General features: G+C 47.5%; 1 protein-coding gene across 1 annotated transcript; it reads right to left on the bottom strand.

The window, feature by feature from the left end:
* Positions 1 to 4,234: 4,234 nt before the first annotated feature.
* Positions 4,235 to 26,157, bottom strand: TGFBI (transforming growth factor beta induced). The gene is made up of 17 exons (XM_038150432.1): positions 25,973 to 26,157; positions 21,640 to 21,738; positions 15,172 to 15,236; positions 14,058 to 14,215; positions 12,947 to 13,111; positions 12,122 to 12,268; positions 11,289 to 11,430; positions 10,520 to 10,732; positions 10,244 to 10,381; positions 9,866 to 10,011; positions 9,568 to 9,704; positions 8,930 to 9,060; positions 6,894 to 7,018; positions 5,895 to 5,997; positions 5,606 to 5,685; positions 5,119 to 5,143; positions 4,235 to 4,952 (listed from the first exon to the last, which is right to left on the bottom strand). Exons 1-17 carry the CDS (start codon positions 26,080 to 26,082, stop codon positions 4,897 to 4,899), a joined length of 2,040 nt encoding a protein of 679 aa, XP_038006360.1. The 5' UTR covers positions 26,083 to 26,157; the 3' UTR covers positions 4,235 to 4,896.
* Between the last annotated feature and the right edge of the window lie 1,590 nt (positions 26,158 to 27,747).

Genomic DNA, 27,747 nt, shown 5'->3' with positions numbered 1-27,747 from the left:
CTTTAATATTTGGGGATTATCTGGGATCTCCACCTAAAGGTTCCTGAGAAAGGTCGTTTATCCCAATTGCAAACTTTGAAACAAAGGTAGAAAGCTAGAAGACTACACAGCAACACTGGTAGAAATCCTGAAATCCAGGAATTTATCCTCCTGCCTCTGCAAATTTTAACAAATGCCCTGAGACGGCCTTCAACTTCTGCAAAATTATTTTCCAAACAGGAGAACTTGACTCTTCTCCCAGAAGGAGCAATTAAAACAGAATGAGTTTTGCATTTGCCAGCTAATAGGGCTTGATGCACAAGCTGCATGTGAAAGAAATGTGTGAGTTCCAAATTCAGATGAAATCCCTTGGAAATGCTGAACAGAGAAAGAACAGACAGGTCAAAAGCCAGAGGCAGCCAAGCCCTCTGAAAAGCTGCAGTAAAGTCAAGGGTAAGTGTAGCAGGACAGATGTGCATAGGTCAGCCCATGGCAATTCTGTAACGACCTTTTCAGTACCATCAATGGCATCATCCAGCAAACCAGCCCTTCCTGTCACCTTGAGGTGAAAACAAAGCCTTAGCATATTCTCCCTTAGCAGGAGATGCCTTCACATGGCACAGTGTGTCCCTTACCAGTCACTGCTTCCCTCTGCCCCTGCACCAACTGACTTCTCCTAGGAAAAGTGCTGAGCTTTTGCAAAGGGATCATAAAAATCTTACAAAACAGTAAGGGATCATTCACTGTTGGAAAGAAGGTCCCCCTAAATATTTTTCTTTGGAGAATTTACAGGTTTCTGAAAAATCTCTCAAATGTGTCTCCAAAATGTACTCCAAAGAAAAACAATAATAATGCAAGAGTTGCCTGAGCCACAGCTGAATGCCTCTCATCCCAACTGCTCCTTTGAGCTTGTCTTTCACCATTGTTTTTTCTCTTTTCCCCTCCTGGGACACCAGCTAACTTTCCAATAAATCACATGTAGAAGAATTTCCCTAAGCACAAAAGCAGGAGTACAGTTTTCCAGTGACAGCCTATGGGTGGCTTCCCCTGTCTCCAGGTGACCCCTTCCAGGGGTCAGCACTTCTGGCTGAGCTGCCCTGGCTTCACTCAAGCCTCTGCCTGGCCTTTGACACAGGCAAAGGCTTTTGCCTTTCCCCTGCTCCCGCAGCGAGGCACAGAGCTGCCTTCGCCCACCCCGCAGCCCTCCCAGCCCGGCTCCCCCACCAGCACCCGGGGCAGGTCAGCTCCAAACCTCCTTCATCAGCCAAGCACACAGAGCTCCCAGATCCCCCTGACACTGGAGGAACACGTGTTTTCCACTACAGCCCTGCATGTGAGATCTCCCTTGGAACAAAGCTCAGCTCTGCTTTTCCTCTTGCCTTAAATATCTCTGCAGAAGGCTGCCAGATAGCAAAAGAATTTTCTAGAAGAAAAGCACCTCTGGTTCATATCTCAAGATGTAAATGAGCAAAACCACAAGATGAAGCTTCTCAAAACACAGCATTTTGCAGTCAACATTTGCTTTTCTAGCCCTTCAGAGGCACCACTTTCTGTTCACTGCTCCAACCCTGGGGCTCCTCTGGCACAGGAGTGACCCACGAGCAGCAGACTGGCCATGCTGGCATCATTTTGGGACCTAAAGCACACACTTAAAAGCAGTATTTTTCCTAAATGGATTTCTGCATGCATTTAATTACTTTGCCTAACTGGAACTGCTGCAAATGAAGGAATCATTATTCTAAAAAATAAACAAGGGCAGCTGCACATCCCTGCAAATTTTCAATAGAAAAACACTCTTGACTCTTAAGGAGGGGAAAGCAAAAATCTCCTCCAAAAGACTCTTATTTGGTCTCAGTTTAGTGTTTTTGCCCCAGTCCTGAAGGGAGTTCCCGTGGAGCACAGACGTGGTCCAAGGTCATGGTGACGTTCAACCACACGCTGGGTTTCATGTGGAAATACTCTGACAACACTGAGAGACCAAACCCCCTGGTGCAGTATGGCTCTGTGCTGAACGCCCCAGTGCTGTTTGTCCCTGAAGGCCAATCCCAAATGCTGCTCATCCCAAGGCTGCCCTGACTCTCACTCAGCAGTTCTGAATCAGGCTTTGCTTCTCCTCTTCCCTGAAGGTTGTTATCTGGAGACTCCTGCAGCTCTGGGAGGGGATGGGTACCCTGGGGGGTTCCAGCTCCTCCATCACACCACAGCCCTTGGCTGGGACATCCCTCAGGTTCCCACAGCCAGCTGGGCCCATGGGAGATCTCTGCCCCTTGGCCAGCACTTCCCCAGGGAAGTTGTGTTTTGCCTCAGCACCAGCAACTTCCTTCTTCCTTTCACTTCCACCTTTTATCATATTTAAAAAATATTAAAAATATTTATTTAGAAAATGACAGATAAGTTTTTATTCCCATCATTTCAGCACTCCTTATTTCCCCGTCTTTCAGCTGCTCTCCTCTTGCTTCACCCCTGGGCACCCCTTGGAGGCTGAGGCATTAACATCTCGCTCCCCTTGGTGGAATAATTGGCAGCACTCACCCTCACATCACTGGATAAGGCACAGTGACAAATCCACGGGGAAAAATATCCCCAAAGTGTCACTGAATCAAAGCAAGGGATACAGTCCCTACTGATCAACTCCGAGAGCTCAGCCACTGATCAAATCCATCTGTGCATCCTTCCCTGAACACAGAGGGTGAGAAATCAATTTGGAGCCGGGTGAGCTTTCAGAACTCTCAAGAGTTTCCACCATGAGCTGTAATCTGGAGACACCAAAGTGCTGGGGAGCTGCCCAGCAGGCTGTGGGAAGGCACCCTGTGATGGCTTCCCAGGATGCAGGATCCCAGGGAAATGACAGAGCCAACACAAGAGGGAGAGCAGCCCCCACCCACAGCACTGTGGGGGCTGCTGCTGGCACCCCACAGCAGCTCAGGGGATGGAGCAGGCAGCAGGAGTGAGGCAGGGAGCACTGCCAAAGGACCGGGGAGAATAAGCAAAGGGACAGAGCAAAAAGGGAATTGGATTGAAAGGATAATGCACTACTGGGAACAGCCCGGACTCATAAACCTGGTTTATGAGACCCCCCAAAAGCAAGCCTAGCATAGCCAGGCCACACAAAAAGCACGAAGGAGACCATCACCCCATCACCACCATCCTAATACCTGCCCAGGAGCCATGGAGTGAAAAGCCAGGGCTGTATTTCCAGCAGATGAAAACTGTCATCTCAGCAGATGGGACTGCTCGTGGTCATTAAACTCATCCCAGCAGTTTCCCCTACTCCTGTCTACTCAAGTGGCTTCACTTTGCAATGGAACAATTAGTCACCAAGCCAGATACCAAGAAACTATACACAAGGGACACTCACCCAGATGAGGAGCAGACCTACTTTTCACCCTTCCGAGTTGAGAAGACTTTATATCAATTATGGAGCATCAAGGAAGAGAAAATAGAGCAGATTTGACATGGCTTTCCCTCTTTCTCAGGCTTTGGAAGGAACAGTAATTAGTTTAACAGCTAGAAGCTGAGCCTCTCCCAAAATCCAATCTCCTGATATAACTATTCTGCCTTGGGCTGCTGGGATTAGGTGGCTGAAAATTCCTCCTCAGCCTGAAATACCAGGACTGTATCATGCCAGAAAAATAACAAAAGAAAGATGAGGGGGTGTGGGGAGAAGGGTAGTGAAGAAGAGAAATAAAAGAAGAGCTAAAAGAGGAGCTGGGTATTTTTCACACATTTGAGTTATGCAGATGACTCCAAGCATGTGGGATTTCAGTTTGGGCTTTTAATAGAAGGAGAACTATCAGGATATTTCTCTGCCAGAGCAAGCAAAACAGTCTTGAGTCTTTTGTGTTCTGCACTTGACACCCTCTTTCTCTTTTCTGCCTCCTACACCTGGGGTCTGACCAAGGTAAGAACTCCCAGGGAGTGACTCTGAATCCCATATCGATGGGGAGTAAATGCTGCTGGCAGCATGGAAGGTGGCACTGAGCTCCAGCTGCCAGCCAAGGTGGCTGGAAGGACGTGCACGGCTGCCCTGTGCTCCTTGGAGAGTGACAGTGGCTGCTCGTGAAACCACCAGCAAAAAATGATGCCAGGCCAGGATCAGAGAGGGGAAAAGCTCTGAGATTCCACTCCAGTAACTATTGGGCCTATCAATGTTGATCTAGCCAAATCTGATTCCCCTCCTTCCCAGTGCTCAGGTTTGATCACCTGGTGCCATCAGGCAATTCAAACCGAGCAAAAACCCAACCAAGCACTGTCATCACTTTCCATATTTATATTTTTGATTTTATTTTTAATTTTTATTAAAAAACAACCATTATTAAAAATGAATCATTTACTGGAAGGCTTCAGCCAGGGAGAACTCTCATTTCAAATCTCATGAACAAAATGCAGCACAGTTATAACCCATAGGCACAAAAAAAAGACCCCAGTTAAAAAAAAAAGAGAATACTTCAAACCATAGCTTATAACTATGCAATTTTCTCAATATCAATAAAGAAAATTTTGTTAAAAGCCTGCAGATCAGAATTTCATGGAAGACTTTTAAAATCCAAGGGAAGAAGGAAGGACATGCTTGTTTAAAAAAATAAAAGGCCCTTGGATGTACCTATCAAGCCCAAAAAATTGAAAGTTGGTGAATAATTTTATTTAAAAAAAGAAACAAAACAAAAATTAAACAAAAACAAACAAAAGCCCTTGAAACATTTCCTTGGTCTGGGAACTTTAAAGTCAAAACCAAATAAAAATGGTCTTAAAATATATACATATATATGGCTTTTCATTTTCCCTATCCATTTCTTTGCAAACAAAAATAAATTTAAGGGTGGTATTTGGTTTTTAAAAACGGTTCTGTCCTTCTCTTCAGCTGCCAGCTGGAGTGGATGGGATGGAGGCACTGACTTGTGGCTGCTCACGACGGGCTCAGAATCCCCCCGAGTTCTCCTTCATCCTCGCCAGTATCCGGGAGTACACGGGGGCTGCCAGGGAGAAGAGCAAGGTGGGTGGGCAGACACAAAGCACCCCCTGCCCCTCTCCTCCCAGTCGTGCTACATCTTGCTTAGAGCAAGAGAACAGGAGAAACCTCCCTTTAAGGGATGGGGGGACACCATGGAAATTAGAGATGAGCTGGAGAAGTTGTTTTACCTAGTCGAGGATTCCTCTGAGAAACCTGCATGGAAAGAAAGCACAGGGTTTGCATAAATGCAACAAATCTCCAGCAGCCATAAGAACAGTCTGTATGTCAGTATAGCTATCCCTAGTCTCCAAAAACTATGGACGGGTGACTGTTCATTATTGGAAGCTGATATATAATAGTACCATGCCAAGGTTACATTCACAGTGTGCTGCAAACTGAAGCTTTGTGTTGCAAAATGTATTATTATTTCTTATAATTAAGAATTAAACCATAATTAATTAATATTTCTTATAATTAATTATTATATAAATAATAATTAATTATTATTTCTTATAATTTTTTATTAAATCATGCAAGAAGAGAGGATGGATCATTCCATGAACACATACACTCACTTTCCTTGGAAGTCAGCACATGAATGTGACACGATCTGCCAATCATTATTACCAAAATGCTATTTCAGCAGTTTCACAGTGAGAGGTTTTTCCCTTTTACCTTGGATAATGCAGATGCCTGCTTGAAGATTTCTAATGCGGGATCTGCAGGCTCGTCACCTCTTTCTTGTGGCCTTGAAGCTAAGAGTGAGACATTGAGAGCATTGAAATACTTGTCAGAGCATGCAGGCTGCTTCCTTCCACTGTTTTCTGCTGAAAATCCCACTACAAACTAATCTCTGCTCACCGAACTGAAGCAATTGCCCCGTGTCCCCAGTCCCTCCCAAGTCCCTCCCAAAGCAGCTCTGCTGTAACAAGGCTGTTCTGGACATTTCTCACCATGGACCTACCCTGTGGCTGTAAGACAGAATTCACAGCATAAATGACACCATTTGTGGCCATGATGTCACTTTCAGCAACAGGCTCCTTGTTGATATGTATCACATTGTTCTTCTGTTCAGTAAAAGAAAAAATAAAAATGTAGAAAATGAGAATCTTTCGTCATTTCCAATGTTATCAAAAAAACCCCTTCACTTTGCATTCATTCATTTACTGGATGGTTGAAGGCATTTTCATTCCTCTTGCCAATTAAGGAGAATATAAAGACAAATTATAGCCTGAGCAGTTTGTCCTGGAATGGCTGGCAGGCTTTGGACTTCCTCAGTGCAACTGGCTGGGAATGCTGTCCCACGGCAGCAGAGCACATCCACCAGCACCCTGCCAGGGGGATGGCTGTGGAGATGGGATCAGGACAGGGCAGAGCAGGACTGGACATGGGAAGAGTCCAGGATGCACATTGGCCAATTCAGTGCACTAGAAACACAGTCCCTTCCTTTTGTTTTTCCTATTGTGTTTTCTTATTCATAGAGTGGGCCGTGATTGCTTATTTTCTGAAATGATTTTTTTCCTCAATAGAGGATCCTACATTCCCTTATGTAGTGCAGAGTTTGTGAAATGAAATTATACATCTAAATAAACTCTGCTGCGCTAAGGGAGCCTGTGCAGAGATCATGTTCATTACACAAAAAGATGTGTTAGCTGAACAAGCTATTCATTTCATTTATTTATGTTTTTCCCCCATGACTCAGGGTTAAATTTATAGCAGCTCCTGGAAATCATTCACAACTGGTCTTCTGGGGAGAAGGCTGAAGCAAACCACATTTCATTCTTCCAGTTTGTTGAACTGAACAATGGTAACAGTCCCTCCAATACTGGTGGGACCGTGCACACATTCAGGAGATGCTCCCACACCATCCAAATGAGCACAGACACGGGCTTTGGTCCATGACATGGACAACCAAACACTGGACAGCCCTGCTGACCGCAGGAGCCCATCTGAGGAGACTCACCATGCTGACTTCCAGCTTGTCTCCCTGCATGGATTTCAGCCTCACCAGGGCAGTGACCGCGCCGCTCACCAGGATCTCGTCAGCCACGTGGAACTTGAGGATGTTGGCAAGCTCCTTGGCATTACCTGGGGGAAGAAAACCTTTAAATCTGCAAACCAGCATCAGCACTTGCTTCCCACATTTCACGTGCTGGAATGGAATTACTTGGGAAACACCATAATTTCCTGGAAGTGTGAATAAACAATGTAAAATTGAAAAAATAAACCAAAACCAAAAAGCAGGCAGGAGGACCTGGTTAGGGCATTGAGGCCATTCCTGCCTGGGCAGGTCAGGTTCCCAAATCCAGAAGGACACTCTCCCAGTGTCCCACCTTGGTACTACCAGGCCTGCCCTACAGATGAATTCTCTCTCTTGGGTTTTCATCCCTCATTCTCTCACTGTGCCAAGTGAGAACCTGCTTCTCGGAATGAACCTGCTTTTCTTGCTGCTTTCACTTCCCAAGGAAGTCTGGGATGGGGTGGGGAAAGACCCATGTGAAATAAGGAAGCAGATAGGGCATTCTGGTATTTTCAAATGTCACCCAGGCCAGTGTCACTTGGCAACAATCCCCACAGCTGGGTAGGAAGGGGAAAACTGCAGGAGAAGTGACACTAATGTCTCATAGACTGATACCACCCCACTGACTCCACTCATACAGCTGTGCTTTGAAACAGATCTTTGCAAGATAAGGTGCTCTCCCTGCACCATCTGTTTTCCAGAACAGGTGGTGACATGCACAGCTCGGGCCAGTGGCACTTCTTCATCTTCTCCTTCAGAGGACACAGGGCCACTGACAAGCCCCACAGACAGAGTCACTGACAAGCCCTGCAGACAGACAGAGTCACTGACAAGCCCCACAGACAGAGTCACTGACAAGCCCCACAGACAGCTAGTGCAAAGGTGGCCTGCATCCACAGAGCAGCTCCCTCACCAAGGGGGATTTTTCATTTCAATGCTTTCAAAGATTGTATGCAAGCTTTTTTCCACTATGGTTTTCCTAGGGTGGCCACGGTTCACTCTGCACATCCTCACCAGCACAATCCACTTCTTCATCAGAGGCATAAGCTAAACATTTGTGTGAGAAAAGAACATCTCAAGTGTCTGCATCTGGGAATCTTCATTCCTGCAGCCATTTACAATGGCTGCAAAATGCTTCTGAAATATTTATATATTAAGCATAAGACTAGACTGATATTACTGGTTCCTCATCCCTGCACTTAAAAGGATAACCAGCTACCATGGGCACATGCTTCCCAAATTATGATGTCAATGTTTGGCTGGGATTTAGTGACAAGACATTGCATTCAAATACCTGACATTGTTTCCAGCCATAACCAGTTTTCAACATGAACAAAATAAAAGATCATGCTGCTTATCCAGAAGGGAGTTATTAAACATTCCCGTGCTTTTTTCCACACCCAGCCTGCATGCCTTTGCTTTTCAGGATACTGGTCTTTGTCTGAGCTAGAATGCTACATTGTTGGCTTCCCAGGATTAGACTGGACCTCCTGCTTTGTCCATGTACATGGAGAAGGAGAAACAGCCTCAGCCTTTTATTACTTAAATTTCATACAGTGTAACTTGAGGCTGTATGTGGATTATGTCTCCTCCTTGCAAAACTTACTGCAGACACCCTGTTCCTGTGTTGTCAAGAGTCACATTCTCATTTCTTTCATCCTTGAAAAAGGCAGGGGTTCTTTTAGAAATATCTGGGAGTTATCTCAGTTACACCACCAGTACAGCCAAATTAGAGGTCACAGTGAGTTTGTGACACACACTACAAACATGTCTTCCCAGAACACAGGCAGTATAAACCCCTCTTGGGGAATTCAATGCCCCTCTGTGCATCCTCAGCTTCTGCTCATACAACTCCTTTGGGTAGGAAGCTCATGCTTCCAACAGACAGAATGAAATGTAACAGAAATTTGGCCGTTCCTCCTCGTATCACAGCAGTCACACACAGCAGCTCATCACCCAAACGTTCTGGAGATGCTCACCCAGCAGTTTGTTGAGCTCCCCCTGGGGCATGGCTTGGAAAGCTTCGTTTGTGGGAGCGAACACCGTGAAGGTTCCCGGCCTGTTCAGGTTCTCTGTCAGCCCTGCAGACTGGATTGCAGCCACCAACGTACTGCAAAGCAAACATGCATCAACTGCTTCACTGCAAAACACTGCACTGGCCAGCTGGGAGCTGGGCTCAAGAGAGAGCTGGGGAGTTACAGTGTGAAATCCTGCCGGGCTCCAGCAAATCAAACAGCCAAAATGGTGATTAGGCAGGAAATGAGCCTGAGGGCTGCAACCAGAACATCTGAGAAATGGCAAAGCAACCTGGGAGCGATGACTCCACGGGGACCAGATGGTATGGAGAGTCAGAGAGGTCTGGCTACAGTGGATCTGATGGGCAGAGATGGCTTCAGAGCCAGATTCTTGTGGTATTGAGGGAACCACTTACTCTTGGCTCACAGTTTGAGGGTTATTTGAAGTTTCACTCCCTATAATTTAGAGAGACCATGGTTTTGGATGATCTTTCTATGCTAAAAAACATATACATTGTCATGACTACGACCCATAATAAATAGAAACTGCTTTGGCAGCTATTCTGATTCTAACTGACACTTGGGAAGAGCAGAAGGGTCACCTGAAGCGATGGTCTGCCTTGAGAACATCCATCACTGAGCCAGTTGGAGGGGTCAACATTTTGTCCACACTAAAGAGAGTCCCAAACCTTCCCCTCTTGTCATGGGCAGCAATGCAGGCATTCTCGATGCAAAGGTTCTGCAAACACAATCACAGAAAAGAAGGCTTCATTAGAATGCTTCAAAAGAGAGGTGGTGTGCTTTCCACAATGCTCATTTCCCCTATTTACACAAGAGCTGTAGCATCAGAACCCTGAGCATCACCCAGCCCATGGAGCACAGCACACAGGAAGGACTCACATTGCGGTACACAAAAACCCTCAGCTCCTTGTCCCCCAGAGTCTGCAGTTTCTGTCCATGATACAGATATTTAGAGGAGAGCTGGTCTTTAACAATGTGGTTCAGAAGCAAGTTTCTCATGTTGCTGTCAATAACGGGGAGTCCATCTGCAGCAAAAAGTGTGGAAAGAACCAGTGATTCACTTAAAATAGCTATTGATGCACTACAAACCAAATACAGAGCATTATCCACATCAGTTTTAAATTGTAAACCTGGATGCCACTGCCTCGAGGCATTTGAGAGAGGATTTGCATACTTGTGTACTGAAATCTGGCTGAAAACTGTTTGAAGATCTGTGGCCCAAAGTGATGGAAGAAAGGGATTTAATCCCTGGTTTACCTTTGAACACATTATTCACTGGGGCAAGGAGGGTCACTCTCTCACTGCCAGTTAGATGAGAACTGAGCCCAGCTTGTCTGAAAAGGTCTGTAGACTTGGAAACTTCAGATTCTTGTGCCAACTCAAACACAGTCTTAGCTGAAAAGAAAAGCAACACATAGTAACCTCGCATTAAAGGTTATCCACTCATCACTATGCCCTCTAAATCCAGGATTTCCTTGGCAAAATAGACAAAAGAAAGGCAACAGAAAGAGCACTGCAGAGAGGCACCAGTACCTGAGTCTGGGATCAGCAGCTCATTAACAAAATGTACAACGCCGTTGGTTGCCAGCACATCCTTGTTGGCAATGATGGGCTTCCCGTTGAGGGTCAGCTCTTCCCCACTGCAGCCCACGTCCAAGGTGGTTCCTTCCAGGGTCTCCATGGTCAGGCCAGCGATGATGGCCTCAGCACACATGGCTGACTTCAGGATGTGGTGGTTCAGCAGGTCTGTGAGAGACGACAGTGTCTTAGTGAGCTGCAAAGACCAGCTATGAAAGTATTGCAGCTTTCAGGGATCCTGTTCCATGGCCAGGGTGTACTCCATAAAATGCAGTCATTTTAAACTGAGCTGATTTCAATTCCACAGCCTGTGAAATAAAATGCCTAAAAAGAGTCACTTTTTATACACTTTTGCCAACTTCAAAAGGCTTCATGTGGGCACTCAACTCACTTGTCAGGAGAAGTCACACTGATTAGATTTTACTTTTCTTGCATCTTGACAGATCAATAGAAATCACCACCACAAAAAGTGATAAAGAAAACTCAGAAAAGGGACTGCTTGAACTCACTCATCCATATCTGGATGCCACTTCTGCCATGTCTACACATCTACAACCGAAGGGAGCTGGGCTGTCCAGTTAAAAAAGATGGACTCTGTCACATCTGTTTAGTGCAGCTATTGTCAGAGTGTATCAAGGAGCTGTTGACTTATCCTTGAGAAGAAATTTAGAAGAAATGAAAAATACTTTTCAGTCTCTCAATGGCTCAGTAAACAAGCACTTACCCCTCAGGGCTTCTGGGTCTCCCAGGATCCTGTTCAGTGTTTCTCGTGGGATCTTCTCGAAGGCCTCGTTGGTTGGAGCCAGGAGTGTGTACTGGCCTTCGCTTTCCAGCAAGCTGCTGAGGTCAGATGCAGCCACAGCAGTCTTCACAGAAACAAGGAGAGAGGGAAAACACATTCAGTCAGAATACAAAGGTCAGAACTTTGTCCAGGAGCACACTAAGGCCCAGACTTATTAAGGCTTTTATAATTTCAGAGGTCTTACAAAAAATCCTGAATAGCTTCATTCAGCACTTTGGTCCCTTTAAAAATTTGACCCAGCCCCATGGTTCTCTGGTGTTCCAGAAATTTGAGTACAAGAGCCCTTTTTTTTTTGGCAAGACTGAGAGCTAGTTTGAACACCCAGATATGCCTGGAAAGGCTCACAGTACTTCCAGTGAATAATTCAGATCAGAACCCACAGCTGGCTAACTGCAAATCCCCTGTGCATTGTCCTTAATTTGGTAAATACCAAGGCAAATAAATCAGGACACATCAAATTGAAACAGTTAATATCTCCTAAGGCTAAGACTCCCCTACAAGAGTGAGGAGACAGACTCAGTCTCTGTTTTCTGAGCAGCCATAGAAGGGTGGCAATTATTGTCATAAAACCCTACTTGCACTCATAGCAAGCACTTCTCTTCCTAAATCAAAAGGAGCTACAAAGGTACACGGATTTCATCACCAGCTCCAGGGTCACAGCCCAAGACACTGGCAGAGCTCTTCAGGACAATTCGCTGGGGGTGGGATGCCTGAGCCTCTCTAAGGAGACCTGGAGCATCCACGTGCTGACTGACCCGAAGGGTTTCCAGGCTGTCCTCAGTCTCGATGATCTGCTGGATGGTGTTGGTGGTGGTGGCAATGACTTTGTCGATGACATGAACCACTCCGTTGGTGGCGTGGTGGTCAGCTTTCAGCAGCCTGGCACAGTTCACAGTCACAATCTGCACAGGGAAAGACCCATGGGTGTTACATGCACTAAAACCAGAAGGTAAAGCAGCCTCTGCTGATTTTCCATTTCTGTTTCAAATGCAGCAAGCACTTTTATTGAGTCAGCAAGATCAGGAATTGTATTTCCTTAAAATACCCACCAAAAGTGAGGATGTTCTATCAAGAATGTTTGAAATATTTCAAGTTTAAAGAGCTTTGAAAATCATCAGTGGTTTTGTCTACCCTCAAGACTAAGAAAATAAGTCAGAACCAGTACTTGGGCAAGCAGAGTTACACAGCCTAGGCTGCAACAGCATTGAGGAAACCATCTGTTTAAAAATATAATTTTCAAGCTCCTTCATAATATGTCTCTTAGTAGCTGTCAACCTAAGCATTACAGAGCCCTGGAGGTCCCAGGACAGTGTAGGAGCTGCAAGGCAGCTGGAAAGAAGCAAGCCTGCTGTGGGTAGGTTGAATATGAGGAAGAACTCCTTTACTGCAGGTGAGCATGCACTGGAACAAGTTGCCCTGAGAGGGTGTGGAGTCTCCCTCACTGGAAACATCCAGAACCCTGTGGGCACAATCTTGTGCCATGTGCTCTGGGACGACCCTGCTTGAGCAGGGGGGTTGGACCAGGTGACCCACTGTGGTCCCTTCCAGCCTGAGCCAGTGTGGCTCTGTGGGTGCCTTACCCCGTTGGGATAGTGGTGGATCTGGATGGGCAGGTTCTGGTACATGGAGTTGAGCGTGGTGCCGTGTTTCAGATCATCTGTGAGGACCCGTTTGTCCACCATGTGGTAACGGAGGGCATTGAGCAGCTCAATGTTAACATTGCTCACTAAGGAATCCAGAGTTTCCTGAAAATCAGAAAAACCAACTTTTCAGTACTGAGTGCAATTAGGCATCTGCTAGAGAGTATCAGGAGGTCTGGCTGCTCCCAGGGGCTCCCAAGGTGGGGGTGTGGGCATGAATATTAAGTGATTCATTCAGCCTCATGCCACTTGTGTAAATTAAGATCTCAGCTTTCTCAAATCCTTATCTTTTGCTGTACAAAAGCAGCCAAAAGCTCTGACACCCCGTCCTTGGCACACAAAGGGATGATTGCAGCTCCAGAGTGGGATCGTTGCATTGAAAAGAGCAGTAAGACAAAAGGGCCACTGACAAATACACTAAAAGACCTTTCCCAATAGCATCATTCCTGCAAGGGGCTCTGCTGGGGCATTTGGGGCAGAGACTTGGCAGTGGTGAGACCAATAAATATCCCCTCTCCCTGCCCTAGTAATTGTTCTTGTTCACAGGGATGCTCAGCTGGGATGGGAGCAGCAGCAGGACAGCAGTGACCACTTCAGGAGTGGAAACATCAGAAGACATGGAAAGAGAAAATCAAAATGAATGTAAAGGAAATGTATATCTAATTAAGCATGGGACACAGTCATGTGGGAATTACTGAGGCTCCAGCTGGGACTGGCTATTTGTACAAATTAAGAACAAACAGAATGGCAATCTAAGGGTCAACAGGAAAACTGGTAAGGGATGGGAAGCTTCTTGCTGCAGGTCTCAGTTCAATCTGTAATGGCAACAGGCAGGGAATGAATGAGGGGATTTCTATACCCGCATCTCTCTGGTGAAGGGATCCTTCAGAAGCAAAGCTCTGGAGCTGATGGACCAGTACAATGAAAACCATCCTGGAAATCCACAGTCCTTCCTCTATCAGTACTATGTCTATCCTGCCAGACCCCTGCAGAGCTGCATCTCCACTAGGGAAGATAAGAGGAAGAGAAGGAAGCAGAGGAATTATCTTACAGCAGACAAGGATGCCCACGCCTCATTACTGGGAGCAAAAATTGTAAAACTTCCAGGTCCTTCGATTTCTGGCCTTAGGTTGGAGCGGTCGGAGTAGAGCTGTGTGGTGGCAGACCCAACTACCCCCAGGGTTTCATAGATGTTGGAAAGTGGCAGAGCTGAAAGAAAAGAAAGTTAAGTTCCCAAAAACATCATTCCTCCTTCTGGCTGAATTAAAGCATAGCTGGTGAGAGCACTGGGAAATTAAACACATCAGGGGATTATTGGGGTCTGTTCAATAATTAGATAATAAATAATCACAGCCTGACAGCTTCACCCTCAATTACAGCAGTAATCCTGGATCTGCGGTATTCTTGCAAGTTTGAATGTATTTATTCTGGGTTTATACAAATGTGATTTAGGCAAGCAAAGATATTGATTGCTTTCACCCAGTCCTGTTAGTATTCAGGCTTTTGGGATTTGGTGTTGGACACTGCTGGTCTCAGTGTCCACTGACCACGTGCACCAGCCCATGTGGTTAAGCTAGAGGCATCAGACTTTTGCAGTAGGAAGTGTTCCAAAAGCAAAAGCAGAATATGGCTTTCTTCAATAAACCCAGTTTATTCCCCCCCCACCCCCCCCCAGTATCAACTGTATTTTGCCAGCTTGGACGGGGCTTGGAGTAACCTGGTCTAGTGAAAGATGTCCCTGCCCATGGCAGGAGGTTGGAACCAGATGATCTTTAAGGTTCCTTCCAGTACAAACCACCCTATGAATCTATGAAAATGAAAATGAGCAGAGATTGGCAGAGCTGTCTCTTACTCTGTCATTCCCCTGAATTGAATTTCCAATACAGATCTATTACTTGCTGGATTAAGTAGTTCCCTATGGGCTTCCCATGCTCGATTAAGTTCAATTACATCCAAGGTTCTAAGCTGTCTGGAACATTTAGCATGCTTTGGAGCTGATCTGACTCTTGGCTGGTGCTCCACCGAGTCCATTTTGGACTTGTTCATGGCAATATTGTGCAGAAATTGCAAAAATCAAATCCACTTTGAGCAATTTTCTAACATTTCCCTTTACTAAGCAGCTGTATAATTTTAAGAAGCCTAAAAAATGTCAAACATGTTTTTACCAGCTGGGCAGCCTTTTTCTCCAGGAACTTTTTCATATCCAGGACAGCACTCGTAACTGATTACTCTGCAATAAGAGATGGATACAGCAGATTAACCAGCAGCGTCTCACAGCTTTTTCTCTATTTGATGTAATTCTGGGTCCATCCATATTGGGGATGTGTCCAAGCAGACTCTTCATTAGAATTACAGACTTCAACAAAGACTAACCACACTTTTATCTCCTTCAGGGCTGCATGTTGCCAATTTCTCCACAGAACAAAGCAGACACAATTTCTTTTCAAAAATACACTTTCCAGGAGACTTTATACAGATAGTGGATGGAAACTGATTCCACAGTCCCAACAGGAATGCCAGTGCTGGTTCATCTGGGCACATTTCCCATGGGATTTGGGATCTCCTCGGCTGACTGCTGCTGTCACATCTCATCACTGCTCAGGCAACACCCACAGCTCCACCATGGCTGTTTGACCAAACCTGCCCAGCATTCCCTCTCATTCCACCCTCTTTCTGTCCACCACCAGAAATTATTTGCTTACTTATGGCAAAACCCACAAGGCAGACCTGGAGGGAAAGGAGAACCCTGTTCTCAGATGTGTGCATTGGCACAAGGACTTGGGAAAAGCCCTGCCAGGAGAAACTGCACCAGTGGTGGGATGTGCACCCACAGGCAGCCCGGGCAGTACCAGAGCACAGCTGTGTCCCTGCGAGCAGCCTCAGAGCAGCACTGCCTTCTGACTGGCAGCACTTTCCTCCTGTAAAACCAGAGGGGTCAGAGGCACCATCCCGGGCTGTTCTGATGATTTGCAGACCCTAAATAAGCAAGAGCTGCCTGAAAACTGCATCCATCATCTGCAGCTTAATCATCTGATTCTCAAAGGTGGCCTTTTGGGGGAACATGGCTTGATATTAAGAGGGAGAAGAAAAAAAAGAGAAAAGGAAAAGGGGGGGAAAAATCAACCCAGAAGCTGCCTGCTTATTTTTCTCAGGGGGTTCTTTCACCTCTTGCTCCATGCTTGGTGTGAAAGTAACAAGGCCACCTGATTGATGGGCTGAGAGAGCCAGGGAATAGGTGTTCCTCCCAAGGACAAGCATTTCCTCTGTGCTCCCAGTTGTATTTGAGACAAGTAGGATGCTGTATTGCTGACGGTCAGCACATTGACTCAGAGAGAGAGGAAAATCCTCCAGCTTCAGATATTTGTCATCATTTTAACAAACAGTAGAAATGCCTGGGGTTTAATAGGGAATTCTTCAGGGTAATTAAGAGCCAGAAAGTGAAACAAATACCTGCTTTTGTGTGACAGAAGCAAATAAATTCTGTGTCATGGTTTCCTAAGAGAATTACAAACCAAACCCAGACTGATTGTCTAGACATTATATATTCCATGTGGGAAAGAGTTTGCCTAAAGCAATCCCTTCCTTTGACTACTGGAGATCTTAACACCCTGCTGCTCTGCTTTCCCAGCCCCCTGTCTCGTGTTCATTGGAAACACACATTTTCTTCCCCCACCACTTCCCTCCCCTACCTCAAATTTTTCTTTTTTTCACCCTAGAAACTAAATCCAGTCTAGACAGTTCCCTTGGTCCAGACCTGTAGTCAAAGATGAAGGGCTGATTAAAGAGAAATCATTCCAAAGTGCTGAGGAAGGCTTTAAAAGCCTTACTTATAGATCAATTGGAGATTAATGAGCTGCTCCGAAGGGGCAGGATGTGGATGCACACAGCCTGTGGCACACTGGCTCAGAGCTGCCCCCGGTGCCTGCCAGGAGGGGAGGGCACTGGGAAGGGACGCAGATACCTGGTCAAGTGGAAGGTGTCCCTGCCCATGGCAGGGGGTGGAACTGGATGGTGCTTGAAGTCCCTTCCAGCCAAACCATTCTGTGATTCCATGACTGCACCTCCTGCTTTTCACTGGGTTTGTGGGCATCTCCAGCAGCAAAGGAAGCTCATGGCAAGAAGCACCAGGGCAGAAGCAGGGCCAGCTCCGCTTGGGCAGGGACTCCCTCAAGTCCCCTGTCTCACTCTCCCACTGAAGGTGGCCTTCAGCATCACCTGGTGTGTGTCTGGCACATCACCATTCCAAGCTCTGCAAACTGCTGCAAGGGGCCAGGTGAACACAGAGGTGCTCAGCCAAGGGCTGGCACCTACAAGGAGCCAGAGATGAGGGCTATAAAACACAGCTTCAGCTGCAGGCATTTGGCCTCCCATGGCTGGTGGACCAGGTGGAAACAAAAGACCACCCAGCCCACCCAAAGGCACCACTGAAGGGGTTGCTCAGGGGTGGCCCCTGGCATGTCCCCAGCTGGTCCTGCAGCCACCTCCAGCCCTCAGAGAGGAGCAGCAGAGCCCTGGCTGAAGGATGCTCTGCACCTCAGTGCTGCCTTCCCCCACACATCCATGGGAGAGGGAGGCTGCTCTTGGTCCGTCCTGCTCCAGCTGGGTGAGAGCCACAGTCTCCTGCCCAGGGAGGAGAACTTCCCTTGAGCACCTCCCAGCCACTGCTCCACACTGTGGGCTCTGCACAAAAGCCTTTGGAACTGCCCAGGCCATCCCTGTTTGTGCTGCCTGCCCCGTGGCCCCAGCCCATGCACGGGACACAGAGGATGCCAGTGGGTCAGACTGGCACTGCCCTCACACAAAGAGCATTTGTCATCCACTCTGCAACGCCTCAACCACCATTTCCTGACCTCCTCAATGAGTAATTTCAAGTTAAATCTACATTTTTTTAGCCCCTGGTTTTGAAGCTATTTCTTTAATGTCTATTTGTGTCTGCCTGCAGAAGCAAGCTCCTTTAGCTTAGGCTTTTATTAGTCATTGTTCCTCTGCTGTTGCATTCTTAGGAGCTGAAATTAAATTTAAAGTGCATTTTTCAAGGTAATAAAATTAAGCTTAGGCATATATTAGTGAAAAAAGACCCATTTGTAATAATTTCCTGTAATAAAGCCCATATGTTTTGTTTTTGTAAAACAAGTGCCAGTAATTTTTTTCTAAACTGAGCTTGACTTCATTCTCAAGACAAAACAGTGTGTGGGGATGTGTTCCATTCTGGAAGAACGAGTCCAGTGCACAAGGGAAGGAGTAAAATATAAAATACTCAGGCAAAATGATGACAACATACTCTGAATTAACTACTTCTTTGACTTTGGAATAACCAAGAGTGGAAAGTTACCTAATTACCAAAACACTTTTGTCTCAGCGCTCCTTGAAATCAAAGCAGTGTCAGACTGCTTGCCAACTATCTTATCTCACTTCATCAGCAAAGATAAAAACTCTATATAAATCCTCCACCTAATTTCTCCGTAACTGTGTGAGCCAATACTTCAGCAGAGAAAAACAAATTTAAAAAAAAAAAAAAAAAAAAGCAGATAAAGAGGTAGAAATCTTCTGATGCATGGATTAAAATTTCCATTGTGCACAGCCCCAGTGCAGTTACTCCACCTCTGTGGGCCAGAAAATGCCCCCCAAGCATCAAATGTACAAAGCCCCCAGTCTCCCCAGCGAGGTGAAAGCCCTTTGTTTGTGCCAGCAGCCACGGAGGAGCCCAGCATGGCACCTGCTGCTCCCCAGGGGACCGAGCCCTCCCAACCTGCAGCAGCACCCAAAGGTGAGGCACACTGAGCCAGGACTGCAGAACAAGCACTTCTGTGCTTTTCAGGCTGGCTTTCCTTGCTGCTCCCATCATTCTAAGCCTCCTGGTGCAGGATGTGATCCTTCCACAAGGAGTGAAGTTATGCTGCAGGCACGCAGCAACTGTTGTGCCTCCCTTGCTGAGCGATGGATTTCTCTGCTCTGCAGGAGCTCAGCTTTGCTGCTTGGCAGTTCCTGCTCTCTCACTGACCTCCCTCCCACTACCTGTTTGAAAAGGTGCTCACAGCAGGAAAAGGAAAGAAAGCATAGCAGTCAAACCTAGAGCCCGGCATTTTCACCTGCAACACACAAACAGCTTGTGGCACCAGTGACCCTTTAAGCAAACACAGAGGAAACAGCCAGGTCAAATGTGAAGTAGATGACATGGCTCAAGTGTCTCCTCCCCATGACTGCTGTTCTCAGGTGGGAAAAACCTTTACAGGAGGAGAATATAATGACCATGCTTATGCAGCTCCACCATCCCCCCAGGGCTGATGGGGGGATCCCCCTGCATGTGAGAGGACCACCCACACAGCTTTAGGAGGGGACTGCTGACCACAGATCCCAGGCAAAGGCTGGATCCATCCAGTTATGACAGATGTGCCAAATCCTGATTTTTCCCTAGGATTTAAGGGTATTCTCAAAACCTCTCATGGACCAGCTCAGTCCAACAGGAGGGGCCAGTCTGGAGGTTCATGCTGAGCACCATCAGCTGTGCCCACCTGGTCTCCTGGGCTCTGACACCTGAGCACGCCACAACATCAGACTCCTGACACTGCTGTAGGAATTTGACTGCTACAGCAGAATGCATCCTGTCCTTTATAGCCCAAATGACTCCTGATTGCTTCCATATGCCAGGCACACCACGTCCAGTGGGAGCCATCACAAGCAAACATTTGTAATCAGAGCTGTCCCAGGGTCCCCCGGAAAATCTGAGTCAAGGCACGTGTCTTTTGTTCTGCACCAGCACTGCTAAAGGAGAGAGCAGGGCCCAGGCTCAGGAATGACTGGGAGGAGAGAGGACAATAACACCCATTGTGGAGATGATGTAAAGCAAAGAGTAGTGAGCAAATTCTGTGGATAATGGAAAGATTACCTCATAGGTTAACAGGCAGGTTAATGGTCTGTGTGCTTTTCTCTCAGTGATGCATCACTGGGTGAGACACTTGGGTAAAAGCAGAGAAAATGAGGTAGAAGAGTTCACCCCAAATGAAAGACTTCTCCTCAAATGAAATGATGAAATACTGCCAGATGCCAGTTATTCCACCTCCTCCTCAAGATAAGTGGATGAGTTTGTCTGAGCCAAATACAGCTGCACACTTGGTTTATATAAGGTTAAGCTTGTCCCTTGCTTCAGAGCTAAAGAAATCCATGGCTGGACTGCTTTGCCTTTCAGTGACCACAGCAGCAAAACTCTCCCCCCCATCCACAGCTGAGTCGTGTTTTCTTTGGAGACATACTGAGCTACTCTGTTATCAGAAAAGGCAATGATGAGACCATTTTGCCGTGCCATAACCTTGTCCATGTCATGTCAAGAAGCACCATTATTCAGCCAAGATGACAGCCTGAACTCTAATCACCCAAGCTAAGCCCTCCCAAAATTTTGTTTGTAGAATTAAGGGGAGGGGATCTGTTTTTACAATATTGCCTCTCCTTTTTTTTTTTTTTTTTTTTTAAAGACAACTGGACATAAGGAAAACAATGGTACATGCACACGACATGGTACAGCCAGCAATACATCCTCCTGAAGTACAGAATTTTCCTCCTAAGGGCAAATTCATGTGAAGTACAATGAAAGGCAAAAAGCTGTGCACAGCCATGACTCCTGGTTTGCTTCCCTCCTCCCCACACCAAGAGCACACATGAACCCTGACACCAGGTGTCACAGCTAAACCAACGATGGCAACCCACATCTGCAGTGAAGAACAGCATGTTGCTATAGATCTAATTACAATTTACACTGAGCCATAAGGGAAACAAATGAGATTATTTTCTTCTCTCTGTTCTTGACCCTGCAGCTCCAGGATGAGACCTGGCCCAGAGCTCTGATCCCACAGCCAGGACTGCTCAGGGAATCTTTGCACTGACCCTGGGTGTTGTGATGGTCCATGCTGTGGGCCAGCAAGGGAGTCCAAAAGCCCAGCCTGGACTGCAGCAAGGAAAAAGATTCTCTGCTCCTGCTCTACAGCCTGGCAGATAGTCAAGCATGCATAGCCCTAATTATCTGCTGACTGCATCTTTCAAAAGAATGTCCCGAGGCTGCTCACACAGATTCTTCATGCAACAGCTACTTGAATATTATTGTTTGCAATGTTAGATGTGGAATTGGCCTGCAAGTCTGATTAACTTTCCTGGTGGAGTCAGAGAGTGTTGGCTAAAGCTGACACCTCTTTTCTTTTATTTGTTTTCCCTTCCAAAGCAAACAGATGGAGATGAATTTTACATTCTCTCCAATATCCATCAGCTCTGGGCTGCCTCTTTTTCCCCTTTTTTATTTCTCAAATCTAGGCAGCATTGAGCCTATCAGGGAGACAGACAGCACTAGAAAACATCTGGCCCACACTTCATTACAGCACAGAGAGCTATATAAGTATATATAGAAATGCAATTAGAATAAACCATCAGGGTTTGTGTTTACATGGCACTTTTCATTCTTAACATCAAAGTGTTTTAGAAAAACAAATATTTCTTAGGGGTAAAAAGCTGAAACAATTTTTGACACGGACACACGTGACACACACACCACAGGCTCTGACATCCCACATCTGTCTGCTTCTGCCACCCAGCACCCACCTCCACAAGGGGCTCTTTGGGGAGACCCTGCCTGGCACTCAGGGACTTACGTGGACTTGCCGCAGATCTTCCTCTGGTACCACTGCTTGCAGTTGGTGAAATATTTCCTGTTGGTGCCGATCAGCTTCTGCACCGCGCACACGTTGGGGCTGCAGGGAACAGAGCAGAAGAGGGTCCCGTGAGCCTCCCTCCTGCCAGTGCTGACCCCCAGCACGGAGCCAGACCCCGCCTGACAGTGCCTGAAAAGCCCTGCTGGGATGGCAAGGGAGGAAACCTTGAGAGCTGCCAGTCAATTTAGACCTACAATGACTACCATGAAGTGGAGGAAGCAGTGTAATAGATCTCTCTTGACTCTGCCAGAGCATCTCTTTCTTCACTGAGTACAAATTCTTGACTTTTTTCCATGTTCCACCTCTCACCAAAATATAAAGAAATCAAGTAAAATCCTTTGGTCAGAATTTCCATGGTGTGCAGTTACTTAAAAATCAAAACTCAGCTAAAACCTGGGAAATTATGCAATAATACAAATCCTTGCAAAAGAAACCATTATTTTATTGTCTAGGACATTAAAAAAAAACAAAAAAAAAACCCAAAAAAAAACCAAAGCCCAGATATTTATCAACCTACAGACTTGCATCAAACCCAGAACTCCAGAACTTTGGCTGTATGATAGACTCAGCAGATTCTGGACATGAGGGGAAAAGAAGCTGAATGTGGGGAAAAGGAGCAGTGGCACTGCCCTCTCCTGTTTCAACACACCGGATATGACAGCACAGATCAAGAGGAGCTGTACCAGCCCATAAGGTACCAAGAGCTCTTGCTCAGCCAAAAAACCTGGTTGTTGGTGTTCCATGTGTGAGTAACCCTGCTGAGAGCTGCCCTGCAGCTTTCTAAGAAGTGGTATCACCGTGAGCAGAGATGTGGTCAAGCTGGAGCTGGGAGTTTCTTTGCTGCTGGTTTGGCCAGCACAGCACTTCCCTGCTCTGCCTGGCTCACCAGCTCTGTGGTTTGTGGCCAGCAGCCCTGGCCACGTGTGTAGGCAAAACACGGTCAGCACAAAAGATATGATTTATGGATCTGAGTTGCAAGGCCATCAACTGCCTCTGGGCTTGACCAGAGATGTAGCAAATGCTCAAGCAAGCTGAGGATGCTTAGCTCAGCTCAGCTGGACTCCCAACATCACCACCATGTCCCAGTTGCAGCAGCATCAGTAAAAGTATGCACAGTATTGGCTGCCAAGCAGATGAAGGGAAAACAAATAATTAGGCAAAACACATAAATCACCACTTCAGCCTGTCAGAAGTGCTCTGTGCTGTCCAGGGCAGATTTTTCGTTTGCACAAGCGAAACTCCGAATGGGGTCTGGAGATGCTCTTGTGAAGGTCTCGTTGCTGTGCTCAGGAGAACAGGCAGCAGCCTGCGTCCCGCTGTGTCTGACCGAGGCGCTGCCCGCCTGCCCCCCAAAATGAACAAAAGCAGAGCTTGCAGCCCAACCACCAAGCCCTCCTGTGGCCGTGCTTGCTTTTCAGCGGCATCCCAGAAGGGGCCAGCCTGCCATCATTAGCATGAATTAACCTGAGGGTCTCCCATACGCTGGCTGACTCCAGTGCCAGCCTCCGCGGGAGCCTGGCTCGCCTTCAATGAGCCTTTGTTGCTGCGGCTGCTGCAGGGCCCTGCGGAGGCAGCATCCGACCCTGCGTGTCCCAGGCACCTTCATCCTGCCCCCAGGGGAAGGAGAGGACCTGCGGGACCTGGGCAGACTCAGCTCATCGTTTCCCTCACTGCTGCCACATCCAGTCATGGTAGTTTGTTTCCTCATGAAAGGATTTCATTCGGTTTCTGTATATAAGGCAGGGAACAAGGAGCGAGAACCTACTGAAGAAAAGTTAAAAAACACAAAACCAAACTTTCAGCTGGTGCAAACTGGCCCAGACTCAGCAACTTCCAAGCCAAATCATCACTTAGAGAGACGTCTGTGCTCTCTGACTCAGCCCACCTTGGCCACCCGGCCCTGCCGTGCCGAAATATGGTTCCAATTACATCGAAATTCCAAACCTTGCCTCGATTTCAGCATCTGGCTGACGGCAGTGGACAATCCCTCTAATATTCATCTTGACAAGCCTGGCTACTGAAGGACTTGTTTGATCACTTCCCCCACATCCCCAGGAGCAGCCTGCCAAGAAAACCCTTGTGCCTCCAGGACAGTACTTAACTGCCTTGCTCCCTCCTCCCTGCCTGGGACTGCAGCTCTGGGGGCTGCTCCTCCCTCCCTGACTTATGGGGGAAAACTTCTTTCCAGTTTTTGCTCAGTGTGGAAAAACCCCCTCTCAGGGCTGTGTTATCAATGATTCCTGCAGGCACGCTGTAGTAGCAGCTCCCTGCATTGCATGTTCTGGTTCCTTGCCCAGTCTGGCTTAAAATGAATTTGTCAACACTCTTCCCTCTCCTCGTTGGAGTTCATCACCTCTGCCATGCCGTTCCCAGCCAGCCGCGCTGACTCCAGGATAAGACTGCCTATTGTTCCCCTTCAGCCAAAGCCTTGTGCTTGGCAGCAGCAGCTGGGAGCTGCTGGGACAGGGGCTGCCCTTGGGAAGAAGCTGAGAAAAGCAGGACTTAAAGCACAGCCCCAGATACCTGCAATGGCCGCGGCCACGGTGCTCCCCAGCATCACCTTGTGCCTACAAAGCTGGCTGGCTTTGGGAAGAGCACTCCTACATCTTCATCTTCAAATGTTAACGTTCCTTATGCACTTTTCAGCTCCTCTCACTGACTTGAGCTGGTTCATTTAAAAAAAGTTAATTAAGACATACAAGTTTTGCTGTAGAGCCAAGCTCTGCCTCCCAGCTCGCTCTCAGCTCAATAGGGGCATTGATGGTGTGGGGGATGCTCACAGCAAAGGGTGGCAGTCCCGGTTGCACATCCCTCTGGAGCTGGCTCCTGCAAGCAACACAACAGGCCCCACATCCAGGATGTTTTTGGCTGGTTTTGTGCTGCTGTATCTCTTTGGCACGTCATTAATCAATGCTCAAAATTCCGCGTATGTTCAAAAGTTAGCTCGGTAAAAATCACTCTCTCCATCACAATGGGAGCAGTGAGCAAAGAGCTGTGGTCAGCTTCACTGGGCTTATCTCAAGTCAGATGGAAGTTCTGGCATTCCAGTTCCTTGTGTCTTCCAAAGATCTCAGGCACCAGAGTGGACCAGAGTCTCATCTTACCCAGTGCCTCTGGTAATTGTGCAGGGAGTAACCTAACAAGCTTCTCTCTGCAGAGATAAGTGCACTGCTTCACACCAGGACTGCCCTAACTTATTCGGCCTGAGCAAACTTCAATCTCAGGGCTATCAGCAGAACTATTTACATACTTTGAGATCACACAGAGATGATGAACAAGATTCACTGTATTTCTATGTAAATCACTGGAATTCTCACATTATTGACCTATTACAAATAATTATCAGCTCAGAATTTGCCTGTTGGATGGTGCCTGGTCAGGCATATAAACAGCACATCCCTTGTCATAAATCCTGACCTAGATCCCTGCCAGCGAATGTATCAAATTGCAATATTTAAATCTTGGGAGTTTTTTTTTTATTTAAAGCATTTCATGACCCTGCTTCCAGCAACGCACTTAAACAGAAGCTTCACCTCAATCACTGTCACCACCCCGAGAGATGGAAGCCAGCTGAAAGGTCTTTCATCCTTTCACCATTCCTAATTCTTAATAAACTTTAAAAACAGTGGGAACAACTATTAACAGTGGGTTAGTTTTCTGCCTATTAATGAAGGCTCAAAGTACTCACTCTATAACAGGCTGTGTATCAAGCAAGAGGTCTACAGGCATTTTTCCATAGGCCTTATCTTGTAAGGTTTATGAGTAAATTAGTGATTATTTTTGTCAAGAAAACTTCCAAGACTAACTGAGGTTTCCAGCCAAAGACTAAGTTGGTGCTGACTCCACAGAGTCATTGAACGGGTTTTTTCTTACAAATTCATAAAAATGAAAATTCTTTCCACAAAATCTTTAATGGCGCAAAATCTTGGGATTTTTATCCCCTTTTTCCTCAACAGGGATAAAATGATAAAGGAGCATTGAAGGGTCTGAACTGACATCTGCAATACTAAGTTTTGTGATGCAAAGTTACCGAAAGAAAAAAGGTTGCCAGGGGATGGATGAAAGAGAAGGAAATGCAAGCAGTGGCTACCGAGAGAGCTCCCCACGGTGCCCGCACGGCCCCGGCTCGGCGCCGCCTCCGCGCCCGCACAAAGACCCGGCGGGGCTGCGGGGACGGGCGAGCCCGCACCGGGCGCATCCCCCGCGGGCGGCGCAAACGGAGGGGAAAAAAGGGTTTAAAAGAGTTTTTCCCCCCGTCCCTGGCTTCCCTTACCCGTGCTGCCGGCCGCGGAGCCGGCTGTGCTGCAGGACCTGCTGGTACGGGGACTTGGCGGCGGCGGCGAGCCCGAGCGCCAGCAGCAGCAGCGGCAGCGGGCGCGCCATGGCCGGGCAGCGGGACGGCACCGGACCGGACCGGCTCGGCACGGCTCGGTTCGGCTCGGCTCGGCTCAACACGGCTCGGCTCGGCACGACACGGCACGGCTCGGCGGCAGCGAGCCCCGTTAAATGCGGCGGCGGAGCGGGGGCGGGAGCGGCCCCGCGGGGGGAGCGGAGCCGCCCGGCCCGGCCCGGCCCGGCGGGAGGGGAGGGGAGAGGGGAGAGGGGCCGCCCCCCGCCAAGGGCATCCATCCGTCCCTCCGTCCGCCCACCCGCCCTTCCATCCCTACGTCTTGCCGCGCCTCGCTCCGTCCGTGCCCCGGAGACCCGCCGCGGCGGGGGGGAAGCAGACAGGGATGTTTTATATCCCCCTTCCCAGAGCAGCGTTTCATTTTCAATTTCTTCTTCATCCGGACTTTCTCCCTGCGTCCTGCCCCCAGTGGGTGCACTGCCACGCTCCGGGTGTCCCACCGGCTGCAGCCCCTCCGGGCTCCCCTGCCCCGGGCTCTCCTGCTGTCAGCCCAGCCCTGCCCACGGGAATGTCACCGCGGGAATGTCACCCGCGCTGCTCCCTGGGTCCCCTCAGTGCCTCCTGGTGTCGACCCGCTCCCAGCCACTTCCAGCACTGGCAGGGGTCACCCTTGGCAAGGGGTTTCTTGGTGTTTTTATACCAAACCAAACGAAAGCAGGAGCTCTGAGGCCGAGAAAGTTGGAGGTGTTCAGTCTGGAGAAGAGAAGCTTCAGGGAGATCTTGGAGTCTCTAACAGCACCTAAATGGGGCTTACAAAAAGGAAAGAGAGCAACTTTTTATATGGGTAGATAGTGTGAGGACAAAGGAAAATGGCTTTAAACTGAAAGGAAAGAGATTTAGATTTGCTATTAGAAAGAAACTATTCTCTGTGAGGTTGTTCAGAGAAGCTGTGGCTGCCCCATCCCTGGAAGTGTTCAAGGCCAGGTTGGACAGGGCTTGGAGCAACCTGGGATAGTGGAAGGCATCCCTGTCCATGGCAGGGGGTTGGAACAAGATGAGCTTGTAAGTTCTTTACAAACCAAACCTCTGTGTGATTCTATGATTCACTGCAGCATCCCAATGTTTGTAAAGGATTTGCTCTGATTGGACTGACATCAAAGTCAAAGGGTTCTTTCCTCCCTAAATCTGCCTGGGAAGCAAAAGGGGTCCTTTGGGGCCACTTGCCCTAAGGGACAGATCTGTGCAAAACCCTCCTGTGGCTTTGCAGACTGGGCAGTGGCCAGCAAGGGCAGCTGCTCAGCAAAGGATGGGAATTGAAATGTGTCCAGCAAGCAGCACTGAGCCAAAGAGAAAAAGTCTTTAGCAATATCAAGCACTTAAAATTTACAAAGATTTCCCCCCCCCACAGTAAATAAATCTGATCTGCATAAAACCTATTAATTAAACCATTCCTCAGTCAGGTTTCCTCTCCCCAGGGAATGTTTCATTACTTCCTCCATCTAAGTAGATAAATAATGAAATCTTACCTGCAAAGGCTCATGACTCCAGCAAAAAAAGATAAGAAACAGAGGTCTCAGGTCTTTTTGAGGAAAAGGTGATGTTTTAAACCCTCTTGAGCATTGCCTGAGAGCCTCAGCTGCACCTCTATAAAATGGAGGCAATTTTATGAGCCTCTGGCTCTCTCTTTAGAAGAGAGCAGT

This window comes from Motacilla alba, chromosome 13, assembly GCF_015832195.1.
Source record: "Motacilla alba alba isolate MOTALB_02 chromosome 13, Motacilla_alba_V1.0_pri, whole genome shotgun sequence".
In the NCBI taxonomy this organism is placed as follows: domain Eukaryota; kingdom Metazoa; phylum Chordata; class Aves; order Passeriformes; family Motacillidae; genus Motacilla; species Motacilla alba.
The sequence above is the reverse complement of the archived record's forward strand: the minus strand, read 5'-3'. Positions and strand labels throughout refer to the sequence as shown.

Excerpts from the sequence above, each read along its gene's own strand:
- TGFBI (XM_038150432.1), bottom strand. The coding sequence starts at position 26,082 with ATGGCGCGCCCGCTGCCGCTGCTGCTGCTGGCGCTCGGGCTCGCCGCC. Across the intron at positions 21,739-25,972 it reads CTCCGCGGCCGGCAGCACGG|CCCCAACGTGTGCGCGGTGC; the intron begins GTAAGGGAAGCC and ends TGTTCCCTGCAG. Across the intron at positions 7,019-8,929 it reads GGAGCTCAACAAACTGCTGG|GTAATGCCAAGGAGCTTGCC; the intron begins GTGAGCATCTCC and ends TTCTTCCCCCAG.